Source organism: Scyliorhinus canicula, unplaced genomic scaffold (genome assembly GCF_902713615.1).
Source record: "Scyliorhinus canicula unplaced genomic scaffold, sScyCan1.1, whole genome shotgun sequence".
In the NCBI taxonomy this organism is placed as follows: Eukaryota; Metazoa; Chordata; class Chondrichthyes; order Carcharhiniformes; family Scyliorhinidae; genus Scyliorhinus; species Scyliorhinus canicula.
The window spans coordinates 1,467,326-1,486,284 of NW_024055461.1; the positions used below are offsets into that span (position 1 = coordinate 1,467,326).

At 47.4% G+C, this 18,959-nt stretch overlaps 1 protein-coding gene across 1 annotated transcript in view; it reads left to right on the forward strand.

The window, feature by feature from the left end:
• The window catches only part of LOC119959644 (zinc finger protein 721-like), a gene marked incomplete at its 5' end in the record, with an annotated part of 90,404 nt that overhangs the window by 16,865 nt on the left and 54,580 nt on the right, over positions 1-18,959 (forward strand). Inside the window, one exon of the mRNA XM_038787827.1 lies at positions 6,240-6,764. Within this exon, the coding sequence (XP_038643755.1) occupies positions 6,240-6,764 (525 nt within the window). The remainder of the gene's footprint in view (positions 1-6,239; positions 6,765-18,959) is intronic.

Consider the following 18,959-nt stretch of genomic DNA (forward strand, 5'->3'; position numbering starts at 1 on the left):
TAGTTTGTGGGCTACTTGAATAAATGTACATTTCTATAAAACCTTGCACTGCCACTGGACCCTCTGAAGTCTTTTAAAGCCAATGAAGTACTTTTGAAACATATTCACTGATGTAATGTAAGAAGCTGTAAGTACGCATGTGTAATCACATTTCGTTTTAAAATTGTTATGTTCATAGTGTATTCACTGTCATTGGTAACAAGGTCAAGGAAGCCCTTTTATACCTCTAACACATGGCTTTCTGCAGCCATTTCCCCTTCTGTACCTTTTCTATATTAACTATGCATTGATTTCATAGCAAAAAACACTTTTATACCTCTAACACGTGGCTTCCTGCAGCCATTTTACCTTCTGTACGTTTTCTATATTAACCATGTATTGATTTCATACCATAAAACAATAATTACATTGATGATTATTCAGTGGTGAACATTAATTATCATTAGTGAATTGGTGTATTCGGTAATTATATTGCAAAGGCTAGATCTTTATTTTTAAAAATAACACCTTCAACCAAAATGTTTCCAGAAACTGCAGAGATATCAGAATTTGATTGAAAAAGTAAATTACTCCATAATTTTGTGAAGTTACTGGACATCATATTCTGCCAAGACTGTGTGGGCCAGGCAGTAGAGTAATGGTATTGTTACTGGGCTAGTAATCCAGAGACCCAGGTTAATGATCTGGGATCCAATCTGCCTATGATAGATATTGAAATTGAATAAAAGTCTCAAAGTATAAGTCTAATGGTGACATTGTCGATTGTTGTAAAAACCCGTCGGGTCCTTCAGGAAATCTGCTCTCCTTACGTGGCCTGGCCGACACATTACTCCAGATCCACAGCAATGTCATGGTTGATTTGTAAGTGCCCTCTGAAATAGCCTCACAAGACACGCAGTTCAAGGGTAATTGGAATGAGCAGTAAATGCTGGCCCAGCCAGTGACCCCCACCTCCCATGATTGAAGAATTTTGAAGAAGGCTCAGTGAGGTACAGTGAAAAGTATTTTTTCCATATAAATTTAGAGTACTGCTCCAATAAAGCTCAAAGGAAACTTGAGAAACAGAACCTCATCCTTGATCAGGCAATTTATCTTTTATTTGTATAAATTTAGAGTACCCGATTATTTTTTTTCCAAATTAAGGGGCAATTTAACATGGCCAATCCGCCTAACGTGCACAATTTTGTGTTGTGGGGTTGAAATCCACGCAGACATGGGGAAAATGTGCAAACTCCACACGGGCAGTGATCCAGGGCCGGGATTCGAACCTGAGTCCACGGTGCCGCAATCCCAGTGCTAACCACTGCGCAATATGGTGCCCTGTATTCATTAAAAATTACTGTATTAATTAGCTAAAAGTCTGCAACAGATGATTAAATAAGTGGTGATCATTAATTGAGTTACAATTAGTGAAACAATTTTTTTAATGCATTGGACGTGGGCGTCGCAGGCTGTGCCAGCATTTATTACCCATCCCTAATTGCCCTTGAGGGCTGGTAAGAGTCAACCACATTGCTATGGGTCTGGAGTCACATGTAGGCCAGACTGGGTAAGGACGGCAGATTTCCCTCCCAAAAGTACATTAGTGAACCAGCTGGTTTCATAGACTTTTAATTCCAGAAATTTTATTGAGTTTAAATTCCATCACCTGTGGTAGTAGGATTCAAACCCGGGTCCCCAGATCATTATCCTGGGTTTATGGATGACTAGTCCAGCGACGATACCACTACACCACTGCCTCTCCACTGTGTAACTGGTTAAAGCTCTTTCCACAGTCAGTTCACTGGAACACTCTCACTCGGGTGTGTGTTGTGTGAGTCTCGGTGCTTTTCCAGTCACACTGATGTTTCCACAGTCAGTTCACTGGAACACTCTCACTCGGGTGTGTGTTGTGTGGGTCTCGGTGCTTTTCCAGTCACACTGATGTTTCCACAGTCAGTTCACTGGAACTCTCTCACTCGGGTGTGTGTTGTGTGAGTCTCGGGCTTTTCCAGTCACACTGATGTTTGAAATCTTTTCTAATTGAGAACAGAGAAACATTTCTCCTTCCACATTCGAATGATGATATTCAGGGTCTGATGAATCAACTGACTTCTGTCCGACCTTGATGCAATATTTAGTCTCAATTTACCGAATACAAACCTTCTATTGTCCCGTAAAAGAGTTTACAAAACTACGGTACTGAGGACCCGAGTTTGAAACCCGGCCCTGGGTCAATGTCCGTATGGAGGTTCTGTTCCTCGAGTTTCCTTTGAGCTTTATTGGAGCAGTGCAGGAGGCTGTGGACAGAGTGGGAGTGGGGTAGGGAATTAAAATGTTAAAATGATCAGAAGCTCAGGATTATGTTTGCAGACTGAATGGTGATGCTCCACAGTCACCCAATCCAGATTTAATCTCCTCAGTGTAAGGGAGACCAAATCGTGAGCAGTGAATACACAACACTGGATGGCAAGAAGTACAAATAAATCACTGTCACCTGGAAAGTGTGTTTGGAATCCTGGAATATGGGAAGGATGGCGATGAACTGGTGTTTGTTCCATCTGTTGTGTCTGCATGGAAATGGTTTACAGTGATGTTCATAAGAACACATGAAATGGAAGCGGGGGGAGCCTATATGGATCCTCGAGCCACTGCATTTCTTGCTGGCTGTAACCTGCCCGTTCAGGCGTCATTCTGATATACTTTCCCGTATCGTCCCCAGTCCTTCCAGATCCATTTTATGATATGGATACATTAGCTCAACAATCCTGTGAACTAATTTAGTCTGGCCCAGTGTCACCGAGCTGAAATCCAGTCTTTCTCTGACACATTATTCTTAATGCCATAACTGACAGGTTAAGAGTTTAGCAGTAAGTGGAAGAGGCAGGTTTGTAGATGCCCTACAGTGTTACAGACTGGCTCGTTGGATCTTGTTCTGTCCCATCTTACATTCAGCTAACAGTAAAATGACTAAAATGCTGCAACATACAGGCATTTGGTGCAACGGTGAGTTTGCTGCTCAGATTAGTTAAAGTCTCCATATTGTAAAATGGATCTCGAAGGACTGGAGAAGATGCAGGAAAAGATATTTGAATTATGCCTGAACTGGCAGGTTATACCCAGCAAGAAAGATTGGACAGGGCATCACCTTTTCTTTGGAAAAGGGAATGAAGGATGGCCTGATCCTGCAAGATTATGAAAAGGTTTGATATGATAGACAAGTGGAAGATGTTTACATTGGATAAGAATAAATATGAGTTAGTCATTAATTAATCTAATGTGCAGTTCAGAGGGAGATCACCCACACACTTCATGTGTGCAAAGAAATGGAGCCGGTGGGTAGCCGGGAAGCAATAGAAGCTGCGGAGTGACTTGGGGAGGCTTCAGAAAAACCCTGAGGAGGCTTCAACTCCCGAGTAAAATGTTAACGGTGCGGTCTTAACGGGCACCGAATAGAGTGAGAGCTGAGCGGTGACAGGCCCGGGTTACCGGCTGCCATCTTTACAGAGGACAAGGTGCCGCAGGGCGCATGTGCTGCGAGCCTGGACCGGTTGCCAACTTTCCCAGATTGACTGACTGGAGTCTCCAGGATTTTATTTTATTCATTTGTGGGAGTCACTGGCTGGGCCAACATTTATTGCCCATCCCTAATTTCCCTCAAACCGAGTGGCTGGCTCGGCCATCTCGGAGGACATTTAAAGAATCAACCACATTGCTGTGGTTTGGAACCGTGTCGGCCAGACCAGGTAAGGATGGCAGATTTTTTTTTCTGTTCATTCCCGGGATGTGGGTGTCGCTGGCTGGGCCAGCATTCACTGCCCATCCCTAATTGCCCTTGAACTGAGTGCATCTCAGAGCATTTTAAGAGTCAACCAGCTGACTGTGGATCTGGAATCACATGTAGGCCAGACCAGGTAAGGATAGAAGATTTCCTTCACTGAAGGACAGGAGTGAACCTGATGGGTCTTTGCAACAATCGACAATGGTTCCATTGTCATCAGTAAACTTTGAATGAAATCAAATTTTACCTTCTGCCTTGGTGAGATTCATACCTGGGTGTCGAGAAAATCATTGGGACAGTAAAGAAGATTTTTGAATATTTCTCTTCAGATATTGAAAATGGGATAAAGGTTGATTGGCTGACAGTCAATCACTGTCCTGTAAGGTAATGAGTCCTTTTGCTTCCCAATTGGCCGAAGAAGGCAGTGTGTCACAAGGATGGATGTGTCGACCGATTAATGGCTGGAGGATGGGGGCAGGTCATGTGATCAAACCTCCAGGAATACATTTAATCAAAGTTGGCGAGGAGAGAATGTTGTGAATTTCTATCCTAAACTGACAGTGAGGTTTCTGTAAATTTACAGGATACTGGAAGAGGAGGTTTAACAGACGGGAAACGCAAACCAAACGTCACATCGTGATCTGACAGAGTCACTCGATTCATTAGAAACTGAATTTCAGCAGCATCTGGGTGTGGAAGGTAAAAGGTTTGTCTGTTCTGTCTGTGAGGGAAGATTTCAGGTCTCAGTGTGACTGGAAAAGCCCCGAGATTCACAAACCCTGGTTAGACCAAACCTGGAGAACTGTGTTCAGTTCCAGGCAACAAGCCTGAGGAAGGATAGAATGGCCTCGGAGGGAGTGTAGCACAGATTTACCTGAGTGATATCTGAACCCTCCGAGGTTAAATTACAAAACTAGATTACACAAAACAGTCAGAGACATGATGGCACAGAGAATGGCATTCGGCCCATTGAATCCATGCTAGCTCTCTGGAGCAATCCAGTCGGTCCCATTCTCCTGCTCCCTGTATCCTCGCAGGTTTATTTCCCTCAGATCCAATTTCCTTTTGAAATCAAATGATTCATTGTGTCCATTTTCAAACTCCCTGATAGGCAGCAAGTTTCAGGTTATTGCCGCTCGCTGTGCAAAAACATATTTCATATCACCTCATATCTCCTGTACCTTTTACATACAAACTAGGATCAGGCCACTCGGCCCCTCGAGCCTGCTCAGCATTCAATTGGATTGCGGCTGATCTCATTCTCACCTCAACTCCACATTCCTGCCTACCCTTGATGACCTTTCACCCCCCTTGCCCATCAAGAATCTATCCAGCTCTGCTTTAAAAATATTCAAGAACTCTGCTTCCACTGCCTTTTAAGGACGTGATTTCCAAAGTTTTACAACCCTCTAGAATAAAAAATCCTCATCTCCACCTGAAATGGGTGACTCCATACTTTGCAACAGTGATACCCTCGTTCTTGAATCTTGTATAGATCAATCCAGGTTTTACCCAAAACTTTAAATCTGTCTACCTAGTGCTTGTACGATCAATGAATGGAAACAGAGTTTCTTTGTCCACCCGATGGAAATGTGGCATAATCTTGTGTCCCTGAATCAAATCTCCCCTGAACCTCCTTTGCTGGATCCATTCTGGTAAATCTGCTCTGCACCTTCTCCAAGAACCTTCACAGCCTTCCTGAAGAGTGGTGACCAGAGCTTTATAAAGATTCATTGAATAGAATTAGAACCATAGAATTCCTACAGTGCAGAAGGAGGCCATTCAGCCCATCGAGTCTACACCGACTCTCTGGACGGGCAGCCTGTCTAGACCCACACCACTACCCTGTCCCTGTAACCCCACAGCCCCACCTAACCTGCACATCCCTGGACACTAAGGGACAATTTATCAAGGTCAATCCACCTAACTTGGCCTTCTTTAGACTGTGGGAGGAAACCTGAGCACCGGGTGGAAACCCACGCACACACGGGGAGAAAGTGCAAACTCCACACAGTCACCAAGGCCGGAATTGAACCCGGGTCCCTGGCGTTGTGAGGCAGCAGTGCTAATCACTGTGCCATCAGAAGCATAGTTTCAGTATCAATATTACTGTTTATGAAGCTCAAGATCGTGGTTGCTTTGCCAACTACTCTCTTAATATGGCTTCACCTCTTTCTCTCTCCTCCCAAAGAGGCCAGTTGGGTTTTTATGACAATCCAGCAGTTTTCATGGTCACTTTGTCCGAGAGCCGACCCCACAAGTGACCAGATTCATTCAGCTCAATTTCACAACCTGCCTTTGTGGTTTGTGGATTCTCTCTCACTCCCTATTTTCTGTTTTTACACCAGTTTCACAGGGTGTTCGAAGGGGAGGATTCAAAGTCAGGAAACTCAAACCAAGCATCACATCAGGATCTGACAGAGACTTCAATTTATCATATCCTGAATATTATCGTACTTTAAACATGGAAGGAAAAAACATTGTTCACAGTGGGGAGAAACCGTACACATGTTGTGTGTGTGGACAAGGATTCAGTCAATCATCAGTCCTCACAAGCCACAAATGCAGTCACACTGAGGAGAAACCGTGGAAATGTGCGGACTGTGGGAAAGGATTCACTTCCCCATCCCATCTGGAAACTCATCGACGCAGTCACACTGGGGAGAGACCATTCACCTGCTCCAAGTGTGGGAAGGGATTCACTCAGTCATCCCACCTGCTGAGTCACCAGCGGGTTCACACTGGGGAGAGACCATTTCAATGTCCAGACTGCAGGAAGTGCTATAAAAGTTCTGGGGAACTGATACATCATCAACGTGTCCACACTGATGAGAGACCATTTAGGTGCACTTACTGCGGGACTGGCTTCAGACAATCATCTAACCTCACTGTACATCAGCGAAGTCACACTGGGGAGAGGCCATTCTCCTGCTCAAAGTGTGGGAAGAGATTCATCACTTCATCCCACCTGCAGACACACCAGCGAGTTCACATGGGAGAGAGACCATTCACCTGCTCCCAGTGTGGGAAGGGATTCACCACTTCATCCCTCCTGTTGAGACACCAACGAGGTCACAAGTAACCACAGTGGTTGGATTTTGCTGTTAACTCACATTCAGGACTGAAACATATTCATTTGGGGTCCCTTTCTGTTGATCAACTCCAGCCCATTTACCAATCCACCTAACCTGCACATCTTTGGACATGGGAGGAAACCCATGCAGACACAGCGAGAACGTGCATAGGACACAGGAGGACTCCGTATATACAGTCACCCAAGCAGGAATCAAATCTTGGACCCTGGTGCTGTGAATCAACAGTGCTAACCAATGTGCTACTGTCCAACCCAGAAATTTTGTTTGTACAATGCGTCACTCCAACTAAAGGAACAGCTCAACAACACAACAGGCCTGCAGCGATATCCAGTCTGCAGTACACAGGGCTAATTAGCTGGCTTTTAAAGCAGACCAAGGCAGGCCAGCAGCGCGAGTTCTGTTGCTCGTTCTGGGTGAGTGTGCTTTACACTCAATTGGCTCTGTTTTATTCCTTAGCTCTAGAGTCACCAGGTATCTTTATGATGCTGCCACGACGTTCAAGTTCAGATCAATGACTCAATACACCAGTTAGTAAGGTTCAATCAAACACGTTTATTATTTACACAGTAAATCGATACTCATGCAACTAATACTAGCGGACTAATCTATTCCTACCACTATAAGCCAATACTTATCTTCGATAAGGGAACCCACTGGATAAGGGAACAATGGCCTCTTGTTCTGTCCTCAGACTGCAGGCTTCCCAGTTGGTATGGGCTAAGGGGTCAGGAGTGTCTATTCTCGTAGTGAGCGTTGGTTGGACACTTACTTGTCGGTGTAGCTGTTGGCCAGGCCTCTCCTTCTCATGTTCAAGTTCTTAGAGAGCTGCAGCAAAGGTGTTCTGCTGGGAGGGCCGGCTAAGAGAGTGAGCTGGACTTGGGACCTGACTTTTATAGGTCCCAGGGGCTTTGCGCCCTTTTGGGCGGACCCCTAACTCACTGGCAATCGATTGGGTCTCATCTCAATCGATTGGTACGAATCCCCCAATACTGAGGCTGCCCCTTGATCGCGTGGCGGTCCTTCCTAACTGGTTTGTTTCCTTTTGTTTCAGACCCCGTTGGCGCCGGGAAGTCTGACCTGCCATAGAATGTCCCAATTGTAGCTAATCGTTGTATCCATTGTTCCCGGGGATCGCTTCATTAATATGCAAACTGCTGGTTTCCGTGCTGTCTGCTTTCTTTGCAGCCAGAATACACATGAACTTCCGCAAACTGCTTCTCTTTATAATTGTCCAGTTTTCCCTGCAACCTTTGTAAATCACCATTTTGGGTCAGGAAGTGGCCAACTTCGGTGGCTACACTCCCTCCTTGTGATCCTATCGCGAAAGCGTGAAGGATCACATAACTACGGTGTCTTCGTTCCTGACCTCAGCGTGTTCCATGGCCTCTGCACTTTCCTCAACTATGCAGAAACATTTTACCTTACAATCTCTATTTGGCGCCATGTCATAAGGGGACATGCACTACAAAACAACAAACTGGAACCTCTAACTATCTGAAATAAACTACACTCACTGAAAACATACAAGCATATAAACTTCCTAACAATATAAATAATAGTAACATTCACATTTCACCTTCCCTGACTCGGCAGTCGACATCTTTACACAAATACACATATCTTTATTGACAAAGTGACACGGAAAATTCTTTATTGCATTTCAAGGGGTTCGGGGGACTGGTGGAAACCGAAGATAGGGGATCTCATCCTATATACCGCCGAGGTACGAGAGCGGTAGGCTCTCTTTCGTCATTTCCTCATCCGAAGGGTCTGCACTATGATGCAGATTACTGCTATCGCCAAAAGTGAGTCCACTACGTATGACAAGGAGTACCAAGCCAGAAATTTGGTACACCAGGGGTACTGCTACTTGTTACTGGGCTTTGAGTGGTCTATGGAAGTGAAACATTAACGGCCGGTGGAGTGGGGGTAAGGGGGTTCGCGCGCAAAAATATACATATGATAACGAAAAATACAGTTGGTGCCGTCATCTTCCTGCTCTGTTCTCTTCACTGATCTCTTTTCCTGCTGTGATCTTGCTCTGATCCTGCTTTGGTCCCTCCTCGGAACGTCTGAAAGCTGTGGGATCAAGCATAGTGTCTGTTAGTGTTCCGCTTAATATCTTGAATTTTAGTATGTGTGTCCTGTTGAGCCAAGTTTCCCTTTATGATTGGTCACTCTCTGTGACTCATGTTTTTTTTTTGTTCAAAAACTAAGTTAGGACCAGACATATACTTAAATACTGTACCACTACAAGCCGTCTCGCAGGCTTTGCGATTTGCCATCCCAATGTTCCTGGATGTAAATAGCATGTGGAATTGGCAACCAAAGGGCTACCTAAAGTAAAACAAACAAAACCAAACTTTTAGAACCAAGACTAGCGAAATGAGTTGTGTATGGGCCGCAACGGGTAAGATTTGGGTGGAATCCCTGGGTAGGGCGTGCTGTGCCATACCCGAGCTTAGCTGACCAGAGGGGGGTCCTCAGACAGGGCGGGTCCTCAATGCCGTTACTCCACTGCCTGAGCGACCTGAAACGAACGGGCAAGAATGTAGTCATCATGGGGGTTGCCTCTTCCATCCTTCAAACAGAAGAGCAGTTACGAAACTGGAGCTAGCAAGCTCTCAGAGGTTTCGGCCGAGATGCCTGCTGGCTGGGCTTCAGACATTTTCGCTGATAAGGTGACTGTCAAATTCTCCTAGGTTTCTGCGGACAAACTTGGTGTCTGGCTGCAGAGCTGCTGTTCAAGAAAAAAAAACAAACACAGACAAACAAACATGCAACACAAACACAAAAATGTTCCATCAGAAAAGGACACCGTTAATCTCTCAAGCGGTTCCTCTTTTTACATCATCTGGACACCTCAATCATCATCTTCTGCGAACAGGGTCGCAAAGGGGTTGCCGTGTCAGGAGTCAGACTTAAAGTCATCCTTGTCTCCCGGATCCCATACCCTTGTATGGATCAGGCTTGCTATGGTTGCATTGTGTGATCGTGGGTCCCTCTTGTCATTCCGGACGGGTCTACATGAGTTGTCTCGGTGCTAAATCGTGGTATCTAAGTCGGTATGAACGTTGTCGGGGTCGTCATAGTTGGGCGGTGGGTCTGGGTGTGGGTTTGGTGTTTTAATGTAGGTGATCTCCAAGGGATCACTGGAGTCGGGGTCGTAGTCACTGTGTGTGTGGTCAGCGGTTTCGGAGCGGTAGAGAGGAGTGCTGTGGCTGTCTTCAGAGTCCCAGTCGCTGTCTCTGCTGTGGCAGCTTGTTGGCGTGTCGGGGCGGAGTCTGAAGCAAAGGTTTACCAGGCTGATTCCAGGGATGGCAGGACTGTCATATGAGGAGAGATCGATGACGTTGGCATTGTTCTCGCTGGAGTTCAGAAGAATGAGGGGGGATCTCATAGAGACTTTAAAATTCTAACAGGACTAGACAGGGGAGATGCAGAGAAGATGTTACCAATGATGGGTGTGTCCAGAACCAGGGGTTCTGAGATTCATTTTTTCCAATTCAGGGGCCTGAGGATTCAGGGTAAACCATTTCGGACAGAGATGAGGAGACATTTCTTCACCCAAAGAGTGGTGAGCCTGTGGAATTCATTACCACAGGAAGTAGTTGATGCTAAAACATTGAATATATTCAAGAGGCAGCTGGATATAGCACTTGGGGAGAATGGGATCGAAGGCTTTGGGGAGAAAGCAGGATTAGGATATTGAGTTGGATGATCAGCCATGATCATGATAAAAGGCGGAGCAGGCTCAAAAGGCCTCATGTCTTCTATGTATCTATATGTATTATAGGTTTCTATGAGAGCCCCCCTCATTCTTCTGAAAGCCAGAGAATACAATCCTCACTGATTCAATTTCTCATACGTCAGTCCCACCATCCCAAGAATCAGTCTGGTAAACCTTCGCTGCATTCCCTCTCAAGCAAGAAGATCCTTCCTCCGATAAGGAGACCCAAACTGCACACAATATTCCAGCTATGGCCTCGCCAAGGCCCTGCACGATATCCCTGCTCCTGTCCTCGAATCCGCTCACAATGAAGGCCAGCATAGCATTTGCCTTCTTTACCGCCTGCTGTAGCTACATGTTTACCTTCAGTGACTGGTGTACGAGGATACCCAGGTCCTGTTGCACATTCCCCTCTCCTAATTTATGGCCATTCTACGTGGCCTGGCCGACACGTGACTCCAGATCTGCAGCAATGTTGTGGTTGATTTGTAAGTGTCCCTTGAAATAGCCTCACAAGACACACAGTTCAAGGGCATTGGAATGAGCAGTAAATGCTGGTCCAGACAGTGACCCCCACCTCCCAGGAATGAATAATTTTTAAGAAGGCTCATTGTTCAATTTGAACATTGGTCAGAAACTGTCTCTTTGATTGGATTTGATTTATTGTCACGTGTACCGTGGTACAGTGAAAAGTATTGTTCTGCGTACAGTCCAGACAGATCGTTCCATACATGAAACAATCTAGGGCATCCGATAAATACACAATGTAAATACATAGACACAGACACCGTGTGAAGCATACTGAGTGTAGTACTACTCAGTAGATAACCAGTGTATGTATAAACCAAATGTATAAATTAAATATTAATGTATTAATTAGCTACCAGTCTGTAACATGATTAAATAAGTTGTGATCCTTAATTGAGTTACAATTAATTAAACAATAATGAATCGGTAGTTCTAGTAAAAGTTTGAGTTTTATTTGTTGTAAAAATATAAAAGCTTAATCGCTGTGTATATAAAGAATGTGCGATGAGGATAAATGTACCGGCAAGGGAGACCTTCCAACTCTGATTAGCCTCAACATTTGAAACTGTTTGAATAAGGGGTTGTACACAATCAGATAAAGGGATAGTATGAAACTGTTCAATTGTATTCCTGTCAAAGGTATGAGAGAAGGTGGTGTCAGTAATTAAAGATCCAATTAAATTAAACTAGTGCCCAATTAACCAATGGTCATGTTACCACAGGCCCAACTCTGACATGAGGTAATGGTCACTTTGGGGGTAAAAGTCGAGTTTCCAACGGTCTTCCTTGCTGGCCAAGTACCGAAGACTCTCGAGGCCGAGTTCCAAGGAAATTACTGTCAAGAAGGAGCCAGGGAGGGTTACGCTTCCACAGACTGATCACCACCTTGAAGTAAACGTAAATGTCTTCAAGTTAGTCAGTAAAGTTTCTCTTTAAAAAAACTCCTTTTTAAATTTACTGTCCAGAATTCTGCCTTTGATTTAATTGGTTAAAGTCTTGTCCGAACCAAAGCAAATTTATTAATTGGGGATGTCTGAAATCAATGAAGGATCAGAAAGCATCAATCTTCAATTTAAAACTTGCACTTCTGTCGCACCTTTCACAACCCCAGCATGTCCCAAAGAGCTTCTGAAGTGTGTCACTGTTATAGGAAATGCAGCAGCCAATTTCCACAAAGCAACATGGCACAAACAGCAATGTGGCAATGTGCAGATGATCTAATTTTGGTGATGTTGATTTTAAAAAAAATACATTTTGTTAAGGTTTTGTAATTTTTTCATAATAAGTGACAACAGTAAACAATGCAAATCCACATAAAACATTGTGCATAAATCATCTCCATCCTTAACAAGTCCCTCCTACCCTCAACAGAGAAATCCTAACTATCCCCCTTTAAGTTTTTTGCCTCTGCTGACAGTTAATTTTCTCTAAAGAAGTCAACAAAGTGCCACCTCCTGATGAACCCGAGCATTGACCCTCTGAGGGCAAACTTGATTTTTCAAGTCTGAGAAATCCAGCCACGTTGCTAACCCAGATCTCTGATTCCAGGGGCTTCGAGTCTCTCCACGCTAGCAATATCCGTCTCCGGGCTACCAGGGAGGCAAAGGCCAAGACATCAGCCTCTCTCGCCCCCTGGACTGCCGGCACTCCAAAATCCTGCACCTCTGGACTCGGCACCACCCGTGTTTTTAGGGCCGTGGACATGCGGAGTCTGCACATCCTCCCCGTGTGTGCGTGGGTTTCCTCCGGGTGCTCCGGTTTCCTCCTACAGTCCAAAGATGTGCAGGTTAGGTGGATTGTCCATGTTAAATTGCCCTTAGTGTCCAAAATTGCCCTTAGTGTTGGGTGGGGTTACTGGGTTATGGGGATAGGGTGGAGGTGTTGACCTTGGTTAGGGTGCTCTTTCCAAGAGCCGGTGAAGACTCGATGGGCCACATGGCCTCCTTCTGCACTGTAAATTCTATGATATCTATGTGTAGACTAGGTGGATTGGCCACGCTAAATTGCCCTTTAATTGGAAAAAATAAATTGGGTACTCTAAATTTTTTAAACATGTCTGCCCTGTGAACGACCAAAAATTGTATCAGGCTGAGCCTGGCACATGATGAGGACGTATTGACTCCGCTCAAGGCATCCGCCCACAGACCTGCCTCTATCACTCCCCATAGCTCCTCTTCCCATTTGCCCTTTAGCTCCTCTATCTGAGTTTCCCCCGACTCCATGAGGTCTTTGTAGATATCCGATACCTTTCCCTCTCCCACCTCTCATAACGTTTAAGAGCCTTCTGACATTGGCCGTAAGTTGCCTGCCCTTCACAAACCCCGTCTGGTCTTCCCTTATCACCTCAGGGACACAGCCCTCTAGCCTTGAGGCCAATATTCTGGCCAACAGTTTGGCATCCACGTTCAATAGGGAGATTGGCCTATATGACCCGCATAGCTCAGGGTCCTTCTCCCGCTTCAGGATCGAGGCCTGTGACATTGTTGGGGGAAGGGCACCCCGCTCCCTTGCCTCATTAAATACCCTCACCAGCAGCGGGCCCAGCATCTCCGAGAACTTCTTATAAAATTCCACTGGGTAGCTGTCCGGTCCCGGGGCCTTACCCAATGTCTGGCCTCCAGCCCCTCTACTATTTCTTCAATTCCAATCGGGGCTCCCGACCCCTCCACCAGTCCTTCCTTCGGACTTCAACTCACCAAGAAACTGCCTCAGCCCCTCTACCCTAGCTGGGGTTCTGACTCATATAACTTACTATAAAACTCCTTAAACACCCCGTTCACCCCTGCAGGGTCCAAGACCGGGTTCCCACCTCTGTCCTTCACTCTTCCAAGCTCCCTGGCCGCCTCCCTTTTCCTCAGCTCGTGCGCTAGCATCGTACTGGCCTTCTCACCATACTCGTATACCGCTCCCCCCTCGCCTTCCTCAGTTGCTCCTCCGCCTTCCCTCCAGATAACAGCTCAAACTCCATTTGTAGCCCCTGCCACTCCTTCAATAACCCCGCCTCCGGGTCCTCCGAATATGTCCTGTCCACCTGGAGTATTTCCCCAACTACCCTATCCCTCTCTGCTCGCTCCACCTTTTCCCTATGGGCCCGTATCGACATTAACTCCCCCCTAACCACTGCCTTCAGCGCTTCCCAAACCGTTGCTGCCGAGACATCCCCCGTGTCATTTATTTCCAAATAGTTCTGGATAGATTCCCTCACACCCCCTTATCCGCTAACAGTCCCACACCCAACCTCCATTGCGGGCGCTGCCCTCTCTCCTTACTCACCCGTAAATCCACCCAATGTGGGGCATGGTCCGACAGAGCAATTGCCGAATATTTGGTATCAACCACCCCCACCAGCAGAACCATGCTCAGAATAAAGAAGTCGATCCGGCAGTACGCTTTGTGCACATGGGAGAAAAAAAGAAAATTCCTTCACTCTTGGCCGTCCGACCCTCCACGGGTCTACCCCACCCACCCCCACAATTTACTCCATGAACCCTTTAGTTCCTTTGCTACTGCTGGCACCCTCCCTGTCGTTGACCTCAAACCCCCCACCTCACCATGATGAACTTGCCCCCACATCCACCACTATTCTCCCTGCCTCAAATGCCACCCGTTTGTTGGTCAGGATAGCGACCCCCCCTAGTCTTAAGAGTCCAGCACGGAATGAAATACTTGGCTGACCCATCCCTTCCTCAATCTGGTCTGATCTATTGCTCTCAGGTGTGACTCCTGTAACATTGCCACTTTCGCCTTCAATCCCTTCAAATGTGTGAACATGTGAGCCCTCTTAACCAGCCCATTCAGCCCTCTAACGTTCAATGTACTGATCACCCTTAGGCCAGCCTCCAGCTCGCATCCCTCACCTCCATTGGCCCGCCTTCGGGCATCCACTGTCCTCGACCTCCCCTTTTGTCTCTCAGCAATAGTTTCTCCTCTGTCAGAAGAGCAGCTCCCGCTTCCCCCTCCGCCCCACTTTAGCAGCACAAGAATCCCAACCCCCCTTAACAAACTTACCACCTGCTCACCACCCCCTCCCCCACTGCACTTCCTTCTTCTTGGACGACCGTTTCTGGTCCACGGCTCCACATACTGGTGGGGATTTCTCCTCACTGTCTCACTCTCCACCGATGTTTCTAATAGAATTCCGAAACAAATCGGGAGAAAAGGTTCAAAAGGTCCGTCACGAGTGGGAGCTCCCAAATGCGCGACCTCCTACTCCATGGCCGCCATCAGAAGTCAAAAGGATGAAATTTAGAGACAGTTTGGTGTTGTGGGCTTGTGGAAGGGAGGGAAGCAGCAGAGGCAGCTGATCGGATTGACTCAATCTCAGTCACAAAGAAGCTCAACAAGCTCCTCACACTTCTTGTTGGAAATGAGGGGAGAGCGAGAGTACTTCAAAAGGAACTAACTTGTGTCAGAGACAGCGCCGGCCCTAGGGTTGCTGGCGCCCCGGGCAAGCTGAACTTCGGCGCCCTTGGGGGGAGGGGGGGGGGAGGGGGGGGGGGGGGGCGAGGGGGGCGGGGGGCGGGGCCGAGGGGGGGGGGCCGGACCCGAGGGGGGGGCGGACCCGAGGGGGGTCGGGGGGCGGACCCGAGGGGGGGGGGGCGGACCCGAGGGGGGGGGGGGGGGGCGGACCCGAGGGGGGGCGGGCGGACCGGGGGGGGGGGGCCGCCCTGGGGGAGGGCGGCCACCGCGCATGCGCTGGTTGGCACCTGCCCAACTGCGCATGCGCGGGACCCGAGTCTCTGGCGCCCCCTAGCACATGGCGCCCCGGGCGACTGCCCGAGTTGCTGGTGCCTTGGGCCGGCCCTGGTCAGAGATATTAAAACATTTCAACACTGAATTTAACATAATTCTAATTTATTTAACTCACAGCCAGAATATTAGCCCCTGTAAATGGGCTGGAGTTTGTTATCAGCAGAAAGAGATCCACATGAACATGGTTCAGTCCTGAATGTGAGTTCACAGCAAAATCCAATCACTGTGGTTACTTGTGGCCTCGCTGGTGTCTCAGCAGGTGGGATGAAGTGGTGAATCCCTTCCCACACGTGGAGCAGGTGAACGGTCTCTCCCCAGTGTGAACTCGCTGGTGACTCAGCAGGTTGGATGACCGAGTGAATCCCTTCCCACACGTGGAGCAGGTGAACGGTCTCTCCCCAGTGTGAACACGCTGGTGAATCAGCAGGTGGGATGACTGAATGAATCCCTTCCCACAGGCGGAGCAGGTGAATGGTCTCTCCCCAGTGTGAACACGCTGGTGTCTCAGCAGTGTGGATGACTCAGTGAATCCCTTCCCACACTCGATGCAGGTGAACAGTCTCTCCCCAGTGTGAACTCGCTGGTGACTCAGCAGGTTGTATGATTGAGTGAATCCCTTCCCACACGTGGAGCAGGTGAACGGTCTCTCCCCAGTGTGAACTCGCTGGTGAATCAGCAGGTGGGATGACCGAGTGAATCCCTTCCCACACGTGGAGCAGGTGAACGGTCTCTCCCCAGTGTGAACACGCTGGTGAATCAGCAGGTGGGATGACCGAGTGAATCCCTTCCCACACGTGGAGCAGGTGAATGGCCTCTCCCCAGTGTGAACTTGCTGGTGTTTCCGCAGTGTGGATGACCGAGTGAATCCCTTCCCACACGTGGAGCAGGTGAACGGTCTCTCCCCAGTGTGAACACGTCGATGAGTTTCCAGGTTGGATGGGTAAGTGAATCCTTTCCCACAGTCCGCACATTTCCACGGTTTCTCCTCAGTGCGGCTGCATTTCTGTCTCATGGGGCCTGATGATGTGTACGGTTTCTCCCCACTGTGAATGATGCTTTTTCCTTCCATGTTCAAAATCTGCTGATATTCCGGATATGATAAATTGAGGACTCTGTCAGATCCTGATGTGATGCTTGGTTTGAGTTTCCGGACTTTGAAGCCTCCCCTTCGAACACCCTGTGAAACTGATTGAAAACAGAAAATAGGGAGTGAGAGAGAACCCACAAAACACAAAGACAGGTTGTGAAATTGAGCTGAATGAATCTGGTCATTTGTGGGGCCGGCACTGGGAAAAAGTGACCATGAAAACTGCTGGATTGTTATAAAAACCCAACTGACCTCTTTGGGAGGAGTGAGAGAGAGGTGAAGAGGGATTTTGTACATCTACAAGTCATATTAAAGAGGATAGATGGCAAAGCAAATTCGATCTTGAGCTTCATAAACAATAAACGAAGAGATAATGCTGGAACATCTCAGCACGTCTGGCAGCATCTGTAGGAAGAGAAAAGATCTCATGTTGAGTCCAGATGGTCCTTTGTTAGTTCTTTTCTCTCCCTACAGATGCCGCCAGACCTGCTGAGATGTTCCAGCATTTTCTCTTTGGCTTCAGATTCCAGCATCCGCAGTAATTTGCTTTTATTCATAAACAGTAATATTGATCCCAAAACTATGCTTCTGGTGGCACGGTGATTAACACTGCTGCCTCACGGCGCCAGGGACTCGGGTTCAATTTCGGCCTTGGTGATTGTGTGTGTGGAGTTTGCACTTTCTCCCCGCGTCTGCGTGGGTTTCCACCCGGTGCTCAGGTTTCCTCTAACAGTCCAAAGAAGGGAAAGTTAGGTGGATTGGCCTTGATAAATTACCCCTTAGTGTCCAGGGATGTGCAGGTTAGGTGGGACTATGGGGTTACAGGGACAGGGTAGGGGTGTGGGCCTAGACAGGGTGCCCTTGCAGAGAATCATTGCAGACTTGATGGGCTGAATGGCCTCCTTCTGCATTGTAGGAATTCTATGGCTCCAATTCTATTCTATGAATCTTTATAAAGCTCTGGTCACCACTTTTCAGGAAGGATTTGAAGGTTCTTGGAGAAGGTGCAGAGGAGATTTACCAGAATGGATCCAGCAAAGGAGGTTGAGGGGAGATTTGATTCAGGGACACAAGATTATGCCGGATTTCCATTGGGTGGACAAAGAAACTCTGTTTCCATTCACTGATCGTACAAGCAGTCGGGACACAGATTTAAAGTTCTGGGTAAAACCTGGTGTTGGAACCAACAATTCTACGGACACGGGCTTGTAGGATTAGAATAGCGGTTTTAATATACTCTCAACAGAGCCAGCGGTTAGCCATTGAACTTTCAGTAAACTGGCCGGCTGACCATGTGGCACTGATCTTTATACAGCAGCTCCAGGGAGAGGAGTCCTGTGCGGAACCAAGGGAGAAGCCCAGTACAATTCTCGAGCATTCCAAGAGCTACTCCCCCTGGTGGTCAGATAGTGCAACTGCACTTACAATATAGGCACATGTGTCTACAGATTATAATCCGGTGTGAATCACACTCACCACACCTGGAGTGAACGATATAAGATCCGGAGGGGTCTTGACAGAGTGGATGTGGAGAGGATGGTTCCTCTTGTGGGAGAATCTGGAACAAGGGGGTCACTTGCAAAATGAGGGGTCATCCATTTCAGATGGTGATGAAGATATTTTTCTCTCTTGAGGGTTGTAAAACAGGAGGTGGCACAGTGGTTAGCACTGCTGCCTCACAGCACCAAGGATCCAGGTTCAATTCCGGCCCTGGGTGACTGTGTGGAGTTTGCACATTCTCCCTGTGTCTGTGTTTCCTCCGGGTGCTCCGGATTCCTCACAGAGGTCAAAGATGTGCAGGTTAGGTGGATTGGCCGGGTTAGCTGGATTGGCCGGGTTAGGTGGATTAGCCAGGTTAGGTGGATTGGCCGGGTTAGGTGGATTGGCCGGGTTAGGTGGATAGGCCGGGTTAGGTGGATTGGCCGGGTTAGGTGGATTGGCCGGGTTAGGTGGATTAGCCAGGTTAGATGGATTAGCCAGGTTAGGTGGATTGGCCAGGTTAGGTGG